This window comes from Puma concolor, chromosome A1 (genome assembly GCF_028749965.1).
Source record: "Puma concolor isolate L17-30 chromosome A1, mPumCon1.1.hap2, whole genome shotgun sequence".
Lineage (NCBI taxonomy): Eukaryota > Metazoa > Chordata > Mammalia > Carnivora > Felidae > Puma > Puma concolor.
Window position 1 is genome coordinate 26,649,573 of NC_141667.1, and position 16,970 is coordinate 26,666,542.

Genomic DNA, 16,970 nt, shown 5'->3' on the forward strand with positions numbered 1-16,970 from the left:
TAAAAATAAATTTGTCCCATTACTGTGTGTTGAAAAAATTCTGTTTTTCCCACTGTGAATTAAATGTCTTGGTCAAAACTCAGATAACGATATTAGTGTGGATTTTGGATTCTATTCTATTCCTTTAATCTATTTATTTGTATATATACCAATTCTATACTGTCTTGAATACTGTGGCTTTACAGTAAATCTTGAAATCTGATAACACAAGTCCTCTAATTTGCTTTTCTTTTTCAGGGAAGTTTTGCATGTCCTAAGTTCTTTCTTTTTTCTGTATAAATTTTAGAATCAACTTGTCAATTTCTAAAAAAAAAGAAACTTGCTGGGATTTTTGATTTGGATTGTATTGATCTGTAGACCAATTTGGGGAAAAACTGACATCTTAAAAACACTAAATCTTCCAATCTGTGAACATATATCTCTCCATTTATTTGAGTCATCTTTAATTTCTCTCAATAATGTTTGTAGTTTTCTGTGTGGCGGTTTTGCATGTCTTTGGTTAAATTTATTGCTAATAATTTTATGTCTTCTGATACTGTTGTAAGTAGAATAAAAAATTCATCTTCAGTTTTTTGTTGGTAGAATATACAGTAGAATAAACAGAAATTACAGTTGGGGTTTGTATGTTCACTTTGTATAGTTTCTGTTCTTTAGATTGAGATATTTACTATTGATATATCTTTTTTAAAATTAATTTTTATTTGCTTATTTTAATTTTTAGTTTTTTTTAACATTTATTCATTTTTGAGAGACAGAGAGAGACAGAGCATAAGGAGAGGGGTACAGAGAGAGAGGGAGACACAGGACCCGAAGCAAGCTCCAGGCTCTGAGCTGTCAGCACAGAGCCTGAAGCAGGGCTTAAACCCACAAACTATGAGATCATGACCTGAGCCAAAGTTGGCCGCTTAACTGGCTGAGTCACCCAGGAGCCCCACTATTGATATCTTTAAGATCATGGACTCAATTTGCTTTTAAACTTATCCAGTGAATATTTCTTTTTTCAATATTGTACTTTTTAGTTCTAGAATATCCACTTGTTCTTTTTTAAACCTTACATTTCTCTGCTGATTTCTCATTTGGTCCTTCTTTTTGGTCATCTTTTTCTTTAAGTCTTTGAACATATATAAATCTGCTTTAAAGTTCTTATCTGCTGATTTCAACATTTGGATCATTTCAGGGTCACTTTTTACTCACTATTTTCTTGACTATAGATGATCTCTCCTGCCCCTGAATGTCTACTTTTTTTGAGTTTGTAATGGATGTTGTGGATGATATTATAGAGAGTGTATTCAGTTATGTTCCCCTGAAGAGTGATTTTTGTTCCAGCAGGCAGTTAAATTACTGACCACCCACTTTGAACTTTTGGAAGCTTGGTTTTATTTTTTATTAAGGTGATTCTGTTTTGGGTTACTTTCAGTTTTAGGATGAATCCTTAGTCTCTTGGTATAGACTTTACTTCTAAGGTGTGGCCCATATGGGGTTTTACCAGAAAGCCTGAGATATTTCTCAAGTTACAAACTCTAGAAGGCAGCAATTTAAATGTTCCTTAGCTTCTTCAGCTTTCCAGCTGTTGCTTTCTACTGGATTCCTTGGTGTCTTTCTTGTATATGTGCAGTTTAGAAATCAATTAAGGACTCGGGGCGCCTGGGTGGCTCAGTCAGTTGAGCATCTGACTCTTGATGTTGGCTCAGGTCATGATCTCACAGTTTGTGAGTTCGAGCCCCACGTCAGGCTCTGTGCTGACTGCATAGGTCCTGCTTGGGATTCTCTCCCTCCATCTCTCTCTCTCCCTCCTCGGCTTGCTTTCTCTCTCTCTCTTCCAATTTCAAAATAAATAAACATTAAAAAAATCAACTAAGGACAGAAGTTTATGAAACAGGTTGGAATGCTCCCTTCTCTGTGGCTCTCTTCTGCCCAGGATTTACTCCCTCATTGTATGTCCTCAATATCAGCTCTGAACTACACCCTCTGACCTCTAAAGCCAAGAAGGCTGTGACTTTCTGCTTGAGTCCTAGATACCCCAAGACAAGGAGTACCCTTAGAAGAAAACCATATACATTTAGTTTTTATGAAATGTGGTCCAGTTTTTCAAGGATCAAATTTCCTCTGTTTTTGGCCTCTTTTTTGGTCACTTCCCATTGTCTTCAATTAGTTCTTTTTAAAACTTTTTGTTTAGGGGCGCCTGGGTGGCGCAGTCGGTTAAGCGTCCGACTTCAGCCAGGTCACGATCTCGCGGTCCGTGAGTTCGAGCCCCGCGTCAGGCTCTGGGCTGATGGCTTGGAGCCTGGAGCCTGTTTCCGATTCTGTGTCTCCCTCTCTCTGCCCCTCCCCCGTTCATGCTCTGTCTCTCTCTGTCCCCAAAATAAATAAAAAACGTTGAAAAAAAATTTAAAACTTTTTGTTTAGAGAGTTTAATTTCTTTTTGAAAAATTAATCTAATACAAATTACTCTGCCAGTACTGGAACTCTTTTTAAAAACACAGCTATAATCCTATTATCACACCTGAAATCTTCCAATAATTCCTTAATTTCCTTTAATAAACAGTGTTCAAAATGTGTAGGGAATTAAGCTTCTTGTAGGGGAGATAATATTTAGTTTTAGTGTGTGTGTGTGTGTGTGTGTGTGTGTGTATCTGTGTGTGTGTTTAGCAAACTTGATGGCAAAAAAATTTATTAAAAGAAAAAATGTTTGGCAATGTCCAACTCTTGATTTTGGCTTACATCATGATCTCACAGTTCATGAGTTCAAGCCCTGCATCGGGCTCTGTTCTGACAGTGTGGAGCCTGCTTTGGATTCTCTGTTTCGCTCTCTTTCTGCCCCTCCTGCTCATGCTCTCTCTCTGAAAATAAATAAACATAAAAAAAAAAAGAAAAGAAAAAGGTTCATTCATTTACTGGCTGAGAATTATTTGTTAGTTTCAGCATGAGAATCCTGTATTGGGTGTCAAAATCTGGAAGTCTTTCTCTTAGAAGTACCTGCTGAGGGGCGCCTGGGTGGCGCAGTCGGTTAAGCGTCCGACTTCAGCCAGGTCACGATCTCGCGGTCCGTGAGTTCGAGCCCCGCGTCGGGCTCTGGGCTGATAGCTCAGAGCCTGGAGCCTGTTTCCGGTTCTGTGTCTCCCTCTCTCTCTGCCCCTCCCCCGTTCATGCTATGTCTCTCTCTGTCCCAAAAATAAATAGACGTTGAAAAAAAAAAAAAAAAAGAAGTACCTGCTGAATCAATTTTATGGCAATCTCAACTACATTAGACCCAGTCAAAAGCAAAGAGTATGTGAAAAAGGCTTTTGAGCAGCTAAAGCAAACATCTAATTTATTAATTTTATTATAGGAGAATCTCTCAAATCCTCACTCAGAAACTGTTTACCCCCATTTTAAGTACAGTTATAATGAGCTTTGTGATTTCTCTCTCCAGCTTACAGAACATTAATAGTAGTAAGTCTGAGAGAAGAAGATGGCATCTAGAAGTAGGCACAGTGAAAGTAACAGGTAGTGACAGGTGACAGTGGAGTCAACTCAAGTGAGTACAGTCTCTGTGTTAGATGCAGGGCTAGATTCTAGGAAAACTAAGGTACCTAACATACGGTTTGTGCATTAAGGGGCTTGTGGAATGTCAGGGTATGGAGGCATGCAAAAGAGTAAAATAGACTGGTGAGTGAGATAATATGTGCACTAAGTGTACTTGTGGAAGAAAGGAGGAATTGGGTGGTTCAGGGAAGGATGCAGCAAGAACAAGTTTGAGTGGCTCACAGAAAGTTGATGTGTCCATTAGGATCCTGGGAGGAAATAAAAGACACACTGAAAGGAAATGAAAGAGAACTCAGTAAAGGGACGATTACAAAGGTAAGTGTGGAATTAAGGAAAATCAACAAACAATGGCAAAGAATCTCATGGCCTGCAAATGTGGGAGGCTGTTACAGCCCCTAGACTAGAAGGGGCAAGAGGAGGGAGAGGTTTCTAGCACCCATGAGGTCTGTAGCTGTTGGGGAGAACCACCTGTGGCATCTGGTGGAGGAGTGCAGCCTCTCACATCCTGACCATTATCTCCTTCTACCCTCTCATCTGCTGAACCAACCAGAAACCAGAGGGCAAGGGGACCCAGTTGATGTTGTCCATATATGCCAGGCTCACAGGGCACAGAGCTGGTTGAAGAAGGGTAGAAGGTGGATCTGGAGAGGGTAATCTGGGAATGTCCAGTAAAGTTGAGTAGGAGTTTGCTTTGGATGAGACAAGACTCATGTGGAGGGCATTCCAAACCCAGGGGCTAATGTGTAAAGGTACTTCATGGCATACTCAGAGAATCTAAGAGATTTTGTAAAGAGTAAGGCATAAAGTTCTTTTGGGAGTGTGGCTAATAACAGTGTTTTTCACCACCCTGAAACATTTAGACTTAGTTCTTTAGCTGTTGAGAACCCTGGAGTCACCAACAGGAATGGCTAGATAAGGAGATGCAGAACAATCAGTAGCCAAGGGAAGGAAGCATTTCAGAAAAGGAAGTGGGTCCCAGCTCATGTTCTATCAGAATGGAAGAAGTGAGAATATCTAGAAACATAGAAGTCTGGTAAAGAGCCCAATACACTTTCCTTTTCTTTTTTCTTTTCTTTTCTTCTCTTTTCTCTTCTCTTCTCTTCTCTTCTTTCTCTTCTCTTCTCTTCTCTTCTCTTCTCTTCTCTTCTCTTCTCTTCTCTTCTCTTCTCTTCTCTTCTCTCCCTTTAGAGAGAGAGAGAGTGCACATGTGCACATGGGGACAGGGCAGAGGGAGAGGGAGAATCCCAAGCAGGATTCACACTCTGTGCAGAGCCTGCTGCAGGGACTCGATCTCATGACCATGAGATCATGACCTGAGCTGAAATCAAGAGCTGGACACTTATGCGACTGAGCCACCCAGGTGCCCCCCAGTACACTTTTCAATAGCAATGAAGCCTACTGGACTGGCTATTGTCATAGCCTTACATATGGAGAACCGTAATAAGTTAATATCACATTCAGCATACTTATGTTACCAAGGCAGGAATGTATGTGGCTAATTTTACAAGCACTTCCATCAAAAGTGTTTATATTATTCAAAAACTTTGATACTTAGAGAAATAATGTTTAAGAACCTGGAAACTTTGCTGATATGAGACATATTTTTTTTATTTGATGAAACTGGGTAGATGAAGCTTTGCTACATTTATTACTATTATTTATCAAAGTCATCATATTTTATGTTGTGTGCTAGTTAAAAAAACATTACATTAGTAGATCTTTTATTACATGGTTTGGCTGCTGATGTGCTTGGAACGGACTGGTCTCTGAAGTAGGACCCTCATCCTTAACATCCAGCTTGTTTAGATGCTCCTTTGGCATAACAGGCCTTTTTATTAATTGCTGGAACACAGTTAACTTTATCTGAGTCAATGACTTATCAGAACTCCTGATCCACTTGATCTGAGTCATGTTGTATTAGCTCTGGCTTAAAGACTGGATTAAGAAACGAGGGACAGTTAGCTTGTTGCCTCATGTACCTTCTCCTCCTTTCTTCTTTCATCTTCTGCCATCTCATTCCCTCTCTAGGTGTGGGTTCTATTCCTCCATCACCCTGAAGAACATTGTCTTAGTCTTCTCATTCATAGTCTCTCATTGCTCTTTCCAGTCTATGTACTCAACTTGTAGAGCTACCAAGTCAATTAAAAACACAAAGTAGAGCGCAAAGCTTTTTTTCCAGGATTAGTTGGCTGAACATATCAATAAGATAAATGTCATAACTAGGCAGTTCTGGTTTGGACCCCTACTAAGAGCTTGTCTGCCCCAACATTTTCTGGAATTTTGACCTAATCAATTGACCAAGATATCTCCATTCTGTTAAAGGGTTAGTCAGAGTCTCTTTCAGGGGATAATAACAGGACTTATCTATGAAAATTTTGTAAGGACTAAATGCAGTAGAACTTATGTGTTTACATATCTCTTAGCATGTAGGAGATGTTCAGTAAAAGTTAGCTGTTATGATAATTATCTGACAGTAAAGAGAACTGCTTGACTTTATTCAACCTAGCATTTTGTAAACTTATTAGACACATTACTGCTATTTCTAGAGTCATCCATTACATTTTAAAGAATTCTTCCTCTGTGGAATACAGCTTGGGAAACTCTGAATTAAAAATTGAACAAAATTAAGCTGCTGACTGTTCACAGTGATTGAATAAATCAAAAATGCTAGAACTAGGAATTAGGGTTCTGGATCTTAGCTCAGTCCTTACCACATCTTGAAATTGCTTAAAGAAAAAGGGACTGGTTTTATTTTAAGATACAAGACAGAAATGAAACGAAGTAACTACCACCCCTCCCCCCCCAAAAAAAACCCACCTAAACTTGGATTTTTGCTCATCTCTTCCTTGCCATCGTATCTATAGATGACTCAAGAAATTCAGGAGAAGTGATCTGTAGTTCTTAGATTGTCTAAAAGGATGTCATCAAGTTGGAGAAATTAGAATTTACATGTGCTTTCTGATTTTGGCCTTTTGGAAATAATGAAGCCAGAAATTGTCCTCTCATGTTTCCGTGTCTCCATCTCCCTTTGACTTGGTCACCCCTTGTACTGGCTTGGGCCTACCTCACTATCTGCTGCATGCCCCAGCCCTTCTCTCATTGGATTTTGGTATACACATTTACCCACTTCAACATTGAGCCTGACAGGACCACAGACCCCTGGGAAGAGAGGCCAGAGAGTGTCCAGAGCAGTCTTGGGGGTTTGGTCACCAAGCCTTCCAGAGGTACATCTGGTCAGGTACTGGTGGAAATCAAGGCCAAGGGCAGACACTGCTCACTTGATCATCTGAAAGCCAGGGACAATTATGTCATTATGTATGTGTATTTCTCAACTAAGCCATCAAGGGTAAGGGTGATGAGAAGCATCTGGATATGACGTGTGTGTGACACATTCAGAGGGTAGATATATCAGATGACTGAATTCTCTGCATGAGCAAGGGGAGAGTTTTTAAGTCATTATCATTTGCTTGTGCTCCACAGCCACCAATTCCAACAGGCCAATTCCATGGAGTCCTCCTCTACCTTGTTGCTCCCCACCAGCAGGCCCCACATGGCCTTCCTTGCTGAGGTTTGCTTGTGTAAATAAATGAGTGCCACGTATCAGCACTGTGGTGCCTGCATTTAGCCTCCACTGCTGCTGCAGTCATTAAAAGGGCAGCCAGTTGCTGTGGTATGGAAGACAAATGAGGGGTCATAAGTTGACTTAACAATCTTCTCAGGACTGCTTTTGTTTAATGATGCATTATGTGTTAGGTGATGAGAGAGAGAAAAAAATCTACCTCTGTTTGTCGGCAGCCACACTCTAGGCTATAAGATCTGAGTTAATCCTAGTAGGTATTGCTATAGGGGTGGAGCTGAGCCCAGGATAGAGATAGTTATTTGAAAAACTTAGGGCAAACCCCAGCATAGGGAGAAAGAAATATGTCAGATATTATGGCAATGCTTCGGCCTAGCACATAACTGGGTTCTGGCTCTCTCCCTGATGTGCTGCCTCACTGTTGTTAATAAGCCACTTGACCTTTGCATTTCCTCAGATTTCAACTAGGATAAGGATTTAGATTTTCAACTTAACTTTCCTCAAGGCTAAAATAAGCAAGTGACCAAGTGTGAATTCCATGAAGGCAGGCCCAGTACAGAAGAGCAGACATTGGGAGTGTCTGCCAGTAAGAATGAGAACTGTGCCTTTTGGTGTTGAAGAGGTTGTGATGTCCATTGGATTATGGAAGTTCTTGCTGTTATCCTAAATTATAGGGTAAAAAAAAAATTTAATGTTTATATTTGAGAGGTGAGGGAGGGGCAGAGAGAGAGGAGACACAGAATCCAAAGCAGGCTCCAGGCTCTGAGCTGTCAGCACAGAGCCCGATGTGAAGATTGAACTCCCGAACCATGAGATCATGACCTGAGCTGAAGTCAGAGACTTAACTGACTGGGCCACCCAGGTGCCCCCTAAATTATAGATTTTTCATTTTTTAATTCAACAGAAAGTTGAATTAAAACAAATAGTATCTCTGTTTTTATTGCATGTAGATCACTTGTAAAGTGTTCATCAAATGTATAATGTTCTCTAACCTTTGGCCTACCCATGTAGCATGCCCAGGCAATTTCTTTCCCCTGTCCATGATCAACAGGGGCCCAGCTGGATAAGTTTCATTTGAGGGTCTTATTACTAATTAGACAAGTTGCCATTGTTCCTGCTATGATGGACCCGTCTCTGGGTGTCCTGGACCCGTCTCTCTTCTTACCTTTTCAGAAAGCCATCAAAATTTCCCTTTCCTCCATCTCCCCTTCAACTGAGTGAGAGGTTAAGGGTCATGTCTTTTTCAAAAGACTTTTGAGAAATGTTGCCCAACACCCTCAGCTTTCCTCATTTGCATTACGAACCATTGGTTTGTGGCAAGGAAGATAGAACCACTGTGTGATATGCTTGAGTTATGTGGATACCACAAGCAAAATCCCAGGGCAGCCTAGCCTTAGCATTTAACTTTGGTAGCTTTCTCCCAGTAGCCTCGGTCTGAGAGCTTTAGAGTCTTTCTCAGATATCCAGACATCCCAGGAGCTAGATTACTGCTGTGTTACTCATTCTCACTTTACAGAACAGCTGAGGCATGCAGCATACTTTGCTTACTTGTTTGGAACTCAGGCATTGAAGAATTCATCTATCAATCTAGCAACTTGCCCCTCCAAAGAGAAATAAGAAAGACTTTGCTCACTGTCACAGATAAGAGCCATGTTATGAATGGCAACTCTATATGCTCAGTTAAAATATAACAAGATTTCTATTCAGCTTTCCCCATGATAGAGGATTAAAAAAAAATTAAAAAACACTAATGGACATGGCTGACAGGCACTATCAGAGAGGAAGGCCAGTGGCAAAATGGCTTTCTTTCATTTGGAATATCTGATGCTGGCCAACTAAAAGGGCAAGATCAGGAGGATGGAGATGAAATGATGAGAGAGTTAGTGCCAGCATGCTACCTTGTTTTGGAAAACTTCCCAGAGTGAGTTGATGATGAAGATGATGAACGACTTCCATCTTGTTTAATGATAGATACTTTATTTGATGATACCCAGCACAAATAATTATTACTCTGACTCTTGTCCCTCATTGCTTCATAACTTTCTGCTTCATAACTTTCTAGTATGGAGTTCATCTATGTGTTTTGTGGAACTGTGGGGCCATTTGGTTGAGATTGTAAACTCCCAGGGCTCAAGAACTACATTGTTCTCTCTTTAAAAAAAATTTTTTTAACACTTATTATTGAGAAAGAGACACAGAGCATGAGCAGGGGAGGGGTAGAGAGAGGGGGAGACACAGAATCTGAAGCACGCCCCAGACTCTGAGCTGTCAGCACAGAGCCCGATGCGGGGCTCAAACTCACAAACTGGAAGATCATGACCTGAGCCAAAGTCAGTCACCTAACCAACTGAGCCACCCAGGCGCCTCAAGAACTACATTGTTCTCTTAACTCTGTTCGGTATCTAGCAGGGGAATGGCTGCATTTAGGAATTTAATTAAGACTTATGCTTAATGACGGTACGGAAGAGCTTTTTGGCTAGAAATGATGCTAAATACTGGAATACTCAGGTAAGGGTATCCTATTTTCTTTGATTAGTAACTATAGCATGATCTGTCTGGATCATGGATTTCGAGGTTCAAATTTTGTTATGACCACAGGCAGGGGGACAGAGCAGATGATCTTGTTCCTTTCAGCCTGGAGGTCGAGTGACAAATGTTTCAAAGGCAACTTAATACTCTGGCTCTTTTTCTTCCTCATTAAAAAAAATGTTTGCACTTGTGATTTTTAGTGTCTATAATGTGCTGATGGGCTTTCCTCCCATTAAAAAACACATGTGGATGTGAGAATGTTCTCCTCGAGAAAAGACGGTCTCTGGGGTTTTGCTTCTGGCTTGAAGTCCTATGAGGTAGGTGTTATGAAACCTCCTCCGCAGCAGCCCAGGGTGCCAGTGAGCCTCGGCGCAGGTCAGCAGCTCTCCTGCTAATTTTGGCAGGAGAGGGAAACACTCAGCCACTTTGAGAGGAAAGAAGGTAAATTTTGCGATCCATTTGCAAATCAAGATAGAATGAGTTTTCAGACCTGGCCATGTGTTCAGAACCTATCTATTCTCTTCTACCATCAAACCTGTTAGGAAAAGGGTAATCCAAATTCATGTTTCTCAGCCAGATAATCTGCAATTGTAGAAGGGGCAATTTAGAGGGCACAGCAAGAAGGAAGGAAGAGGAGGGGCCAGAAGGTGGTTGATGCTGGGGCGCATGTCCAGTGCTTTGGGTGCCCAATGTCAGCATGGTGGCCCTAGGTTTTGAGCAGGAATCAGGAGGGGGAGGAAGATAAGTGGAGAGCTGATACCCAGTGGCTGGTACTTTGCAATTTAACAGGGCTCAGACTAGGCTCCCCAGGAACAAGGAGAGGGAAAACCTTCAATTAGTGCAGAAAGACTAATGGGGAGTGATGCTCTTTTGGTTCTCAGAGTACTGAGAGGATTAGACCAGAGTTTTTCTGAGCCACTTTATATTTCCCATAGTCCAGGGCTGTATGACTTCCCTGTGTAGCAGGATGAGTTTTATATAATTATCCTAGGGAAGATAGATTTTTTTGAAAAATGTTTTTACCATGGCCTAAGAAATTACACAGCTAAAGACCACTATGTTAATTTTTAAGTTTATTTATTTATTATGAGAAAGAGAGTGCAAGCAGGGGAGGGGCAGAGAGAGAGGGAGAGGAAATCCCAAGCAGGCTCCATGCTGTCCGTGCAGAGCCCAATTCAGGACTTAATCTCATGAACTGTGAGAATGGAGCCAAAATCAAGAGTAGGACGCTTAACTGATTGAGTCACCCAGGTGCCCCTAAAGTCCACTTATTAAAATTCATTAACTCATCAGCATGCACACTTTCTTAAGCCATGATGACTTCATGGCTTAAGTGAAAATTTCATATTCCTTTGGAAAATTGAATTAGCCTAGCCAAATCAGCAGAAAATCATCTTTGACTAGATGTTATTTGTACATCATTCTTCTTTGCCTAAGAAAATAATGACTCTCTGAGACTTAAGCTGATGGTTAAGAGTGAAAGCCAATGTCTACCATTTGCTTTCTTAGTCCCAGAAACTGTTTCTGGTGTTTTATATGCAATCACTAATTCAGTTCCCTGAAGAGCTCTGTGGGATGAGCAGGCACTAAACCCCCATTCAGCCAGTGAGGAAATTTAAGATTAGGGAGATTAAGTAATGTGTCAGGGCTGGGATTAGACTTTGGGCCCTGCAACTAATTCTGAGCTTTTCTGCGATCAGACACCTCTCTTCTCCCAGATGGTCCGTGGAACTGACCAGTGCGGGCTGCACACCTTATGCTTGGGCAGAATTAAGGGTGTGACATTCTGGAAGTAAGAACACTGCTTGGCATGTTAAAGCATGAACAAGGAGTCTTAGTTTCCATTAAGTGTAAAATGGGTCCATAAGATATGTTATACCATAAGTAGAATGCTTATTTTCTGAATACTGCTGTTAGGAATTAAAGGCTAAGCAGGATCCCTAGGTTTATAATTCTCTATATGTAGACAATAACAACAATAAAACCCAACAGTGAGTGCCAACTCCGTTAGGCACTGTTGGAAGTCTTTTACATCTATTAGTTCATTTAAACCTAAGAGCAACCCCACGAGATAAGTACTACTATTTTCCTCATTTTCCAGATATGGAAAACTGAGGCCCAGAGTTGTGGAGAAACACATCCAGGAAGTGGCAGCTCTGAGTAGTGAGCCCAGGCTCTAGCCATTATTGTAAACAGCCTCTCAGCACTGGACTTTGGCAAATGCAAAACATTTGCTTCTATGACAAAAAACAGGACTCACCATCCTTAAGGATGAGATGAGGCCAAGTAGCACTGGACATTGAGCTGTGTTTTCTATGGATGTTTGTGTATTTGAACTAGGTGATGCAGGTCAGTTGTGGCTCTCTTCCTATGGGAACCTTTTCTAGGAATGAGGCATAGAATGCCTCCTCACAAAGACTTATGGTGGTCATCTGTGGAATGCCAAATTCATTCTGCTCCACGGCATTCCATTCTTGACAATTTCTCCTGAAATAAAAAGACTTGCTTTTGTGCGTGTGTGGTGTTTTTTTTTTTTTTTTTTTTGTACTTTTATACAGAATTTGTAAGCTACTAAATTTCAAGATTGTATTTTCTCATTTCATGTTCAATGGGTTTAAATATGGTATCTGAACTTTCAAATGATGCTTATTGAATGAAACAATGCTCAAAGAAATTAAATGACTTCCCCAAATTCACATGGAGCTTAAGTTTCTTGAGGGGAAGGGCTATCTTACTTAAGCCAGGACCTGGCTGGGATAAACCAATGGCCCAGCATATTTCCATTCCTGTCCTTAGAACTTGGGGTGGGGAGGGGTAGTCCAGAGGGTGAGTAGAGATGGTCAGATCCACAGGAACCAGTACAAACACAAACTGGAAAGAGAAACTGAGATGCCATTGCTGATGGAAGAGAGGACACAGATGCCAGGCAGGTAGGAATGGCAGTGCCCACAGATGCCAGGCAGGTAGGAATAGCACTCCTCTTTGAATCCTTAACACCAGCACTAGAGTAGGCTTTCAATAGTATCCAAACATGAATGAGTGAATCCCTACTGTTCTTTTAGTCAGTTTTATATTCAGAGCATGGAGAGATCATGGTGACTGATGGAGATGAAAACCTAAAGGGGGAGGTTGGACTTAGGCTGGCTTGAGGTAGAGAGTAGATGTGAGGAAGAAAGAAGGCACCCGTATAGAGGGAACTATGGGCAAGTGTGATGCACCTGGAATACGTAACCTCCTCAACAGGTACAATTTCCTTGACTTGTGTAATATCTTGTCTGCTCTCCAAATTCCTAAACGTGGGAAGGATTTTCCTCACTAAGCCAGTACCAGGAAAATCATGGCATGATTCTTGTTGGCTACACTTTGCCCATCTCTGCCATTGCTTGTGAACCTTGAGTCTAACTTGTTAACCATTTGATTTGCTTACATTATTCATGAACGTTGAGTCATTGGTGTTTGGGCTCACCCAACTGGGGTTTCCTTTTCAGGTTAACATGTTTGTTGAAGGATTCCACGATGCCATCCTCCTCTATGTTCTGGCTTTACATGAAGTACTCAGAGCTGGTTACAGCAAGAAGGATGGAGGGAAAATTATCCAACAGACTTGGAACAGAACATTTGAAGGTGAGGATTTAGTCTATAAGATGACAACACTCTGTAGATGATCAAGCTGCTTCTTCCCTGGTTCTGTTTTTCTTTCTTACACCTATGGGATTTTGTCAGTTTCCTGTTTTCCTCAGCTGTAAAGTAAGGATAATATGTCAAGTTCAAACTACCTCACAGGCTTGTTGTGAAAATTAAATGAGATAAAGCTTGTGAAAGTGCTTTGAAAGAATCCCACTGAAACAGGAAGTACCTTGTCTCCTTTTGATTGTTAGATAACAACTGTATGCTTCTTCAAATTAAATTTGTCACAAGCCTTATCCACAACAAATAATTAGTTTGTGAAGAGTTCTGTGATCAGTTTTAAATGAAATAATCCCAGATACACATTCATCAATTTAATCATGGGTAGTTTGAGATTATAAGCAAGTCTAATCAAGCCCTCTGTTTTTATTTTATTTCTAAAATGGTGAATATCAGCTGTGGCTTTCTTTAGAACAGAGAAGTATATGAACCACAGCAAAAAAATGGCCCATAATCTCATCACTCAAGCAACCTCTGTTGACATTTAAAAATTGTACAAGAATGAGACTATTCTTGGCTGGAAAATTTAAACAGTACAAAAATGTACAAAATGAAAAGTGAAAGTTTTCCTTCCCACCCTAGTCTCCTCTCCCTAATGTAACCACTATTAACAATTTCCTATGATTTAGTCTAAAAATATTTTGTGCCTTCTGCCAGCACATATGCATTTATATATCTTATCAAAAAAATTTATACAAAAGGAACCGTGCAATGAATGTCACTCTTCCATCTCATCTTTTTTTAAAACTTGTATGTCAAGTAAAAAATTTTTCCATATGAGCACTCATAGATTCAGCACAGTTTAAAATGATGGTTCTATATTTTTCTACGATATGGTTGTACAAGGATTTCTTTAATCAGTTTCCTATTGACGGATACTTCAGTTGTTTACAGTTTTTGCTGTTATTCAAAATGCTATCTCAAGCATCTTACACATCTTGATGAATTTTTGTGAGTACATCCAATGGGGAATATTTCTAGTCATGAGATATCTGGGTCCAAAAGTATGTTAGTGCCTTTTAAGGTGCATTAAATATTGCCAAATATCTTCCCAAAAGGTCTCCTGGTCTGAATTCTTGCTAATAGTGTATAGAATTCTGGTTTCCTTTCACTTCACTGATAGTCTCAAAGAAGATTAACATGGGACTCAATGAGAATGACCCAGCTGCTGGAGCCTTGCAGATGTCAATTTTATATTCATGCATCCATTCATTCATCAAATATTCTTGAGCACCTGCTATATGCTAGGCACTGTTCAAAGTGCTGAGGATTCAGCAGTGAGCTAAAGACCCTCCCTGCAATCAGTTGAGCTTTCCAGGTAGTGGAGGGAACTGGTGATAAACAAACAAATACACCATTTCAGGGGCAATAAAATAAAGCAGGGTAGGGAGATAGACAGTGACAGGAGGGGGTGGTGGGAGGACTGCTAATTTAAAGAGAGTGGCTGGGGAAGGTCTCTGGTACGTTGAAGTTGAGTAGAGACCTGAGTAAAGTGAAAGAAATTATGTAGATGTTTAGGAGGGAACATTCCAGACAGAGCAGTGAACACAGAGACCTTGAGTGTATCTGGTGAGAGAGTGCTGAGTGGCCCCCCTGAAGAGCAAAGAGGCCTGTTGGGCTCAAGCACAGCACGTGAAGGGCAGTGTGATAGGAGCCACAGTCAGAGAGGGAGTGGGGGACAAATCACATGCATCTGGAAGCTGTGCTGGTGACTTTAGTTTGCACCCAGAGTGAGATAGAAAGCCACCAGAAAGTTTTGAGGGACATGATCTTTCTGAAGTCTTTAAAAGGAGTCCTTACGGGGACTATGTGGAAAATAAAGTATAGTATACTGATGGGTATCATTTAAAAACCACTGATATGGAGTACAGATTGCTGGACCAGGAGTTCAGGGAACCTGCATCCTAGCCACTGTCACAGTATTTTGGGCTTCTCTGTCATCCCCTGTATGAAGGAGTTGGACTAGCTGATGACCGACAAGAGCCCTTTCAGTCCTACATCACACTAACTCTTCATGTGAGCCCTTTCATACACTGGGCTATGCTTACATCTATTTGCAATTCAATTAATGAAATTTTTCAGTGATGGGAACAAGTACTGCCAAGTCTAGATTTGGAGCGCGCACGCTCACACATACACACACACACACACATATTCATTTGGGACTTCAATGCACTCCATTACCTCATCCTGCCCTCGTTTATTAGGAATGGTAGGACAGTGCTGAGAGGTCAAGTTCCAGTTGTCTGGGCAGCAAATATGATGACAATTGGCTTTAGTTTCTCTGTGGTCGTTTTAGTGAATGTCACGTCTTACTTGACACTAGAGTAGCATCTACGTTAAGTTTAGACAGATTGTAGGACATGACAAACAAATAAGCCTCCAGGATTGTCTTGCTCAACTTGTGACTGCTTCAGTTGAGGAGCTGGAATCCAATCAGATAATTCAGGGGGCATATTAGGACAGAGTCAGATTTCCCAGAAGTTGTGCCCAATACACTGAGAAACTAGTATGTGTGTGGACACAACCTTGGTAGGCCACATCCCATTTTTAGCTGTTCCTTACTACATGGTGTGGTCATTTGTTCTTGTTCTTCTGAAGGAGGTTGTTAAGGGAAGGGCAGGTGCCCACAAGGGCTGGAATTCAGCATTGTATAGAGGGCATGGACTAAATTTTCCCATAGGTCATCCTGATGCTTCCATTCTAGGGCCAGGTCAACACAGACAATATGAAATGAGTCCTAAAACAATCAACTATATAGTCGAGTCTAAACTTAGACTCTTATTTGTCCAGATATAAAGATAATTGAAGCCAATGTAAGTTTTGGGCTTGAATTATTTGGAAAGCCCATTTTATTTGCTAAACAATGATCAGTCTGAGGATAGCTCCCAAAAGAACTCTGAGAAATGGTCATTCTGTAAGTGACCATTAAATTGTTAAGGGAAAAATACTCTGGATGTTATTTGACAAATTTGGATTTTATTACTGTGAAACCAATGACCGTCTTTCAAGGCTCTCAATAAATGGCCTGGGAAGAAGCTGAATTTCCTCTCTGTGGGAGAGGTCAGAGTGACAAGGTAAATAGGACTGTGGCTCAAACCTTGAAGTCCACTACAGGCCAATGGAAATGAGGGTGGAAAGTCTCATTACTTATGTACAGGAAAATTCTGCTGTCAGCTTGACAATCTCACCTTATACACAATACTCTTAGGTGAAGTCTCACTTGCTAATTGGCCACCCTGAGGGTTCTCACCCCATTTCTTGGCAGAATTGTAATAGCTTAAAGTGTAATGAGGTCTTGGATTACTAGGGCCACCTTGTCTTATAAAATACTCTACAAAACCCTTAGCAGAACACATCTTTCTTTATAAACACCTCTGAACAGGATAACAAATGGTTTTGGATAGACAATATGTTTGGAGATAAATATGATGTTTTCAAAAGATTTTAAAAAATGTTTATTTACATTTGAGAGAGAGAGAGACTGAGCACGAGCAGGAGAGGGGCAGAGACAGAGGGAGACACAGAATCTGAAGCAGGCTCCAGGCTCCAAGCTGTCAGCACAGAGCCTGATTTCGGGCTTGAGCCCATGAACTGCGGGATCATGACCGAGCTGAAGTCGGATGCTTGAGTGAGTGAGCCACCCAGGTGC

At 40.9% G+C, this 16,970-nt stretch overlaps 1 protein-coding gene across 2 annotated transcripts in view; it reads left to right on the forward strand.

The window, feature by feature from the left end:
- Positions 1-16,970, forward strand: part of NPR3 (natriuretic peptide receptor 3) — a 79,029-nt gene that overhangs the window by 49,672 nt on the left and 12,387 nt on the right. For both annotated transcript variants that reach the window (XM_025924245.2, XM_025924244.2), the window contains one exon: positions 13,120-13,255. In XM_025924245.2, the coding sequence (XP_025780030.1) occupies positions 13,120-13,255 (136 nt within the window). The remainder of the gene's footprint in view (positions 1-13,119; positions 13,256-16,970) is intronic.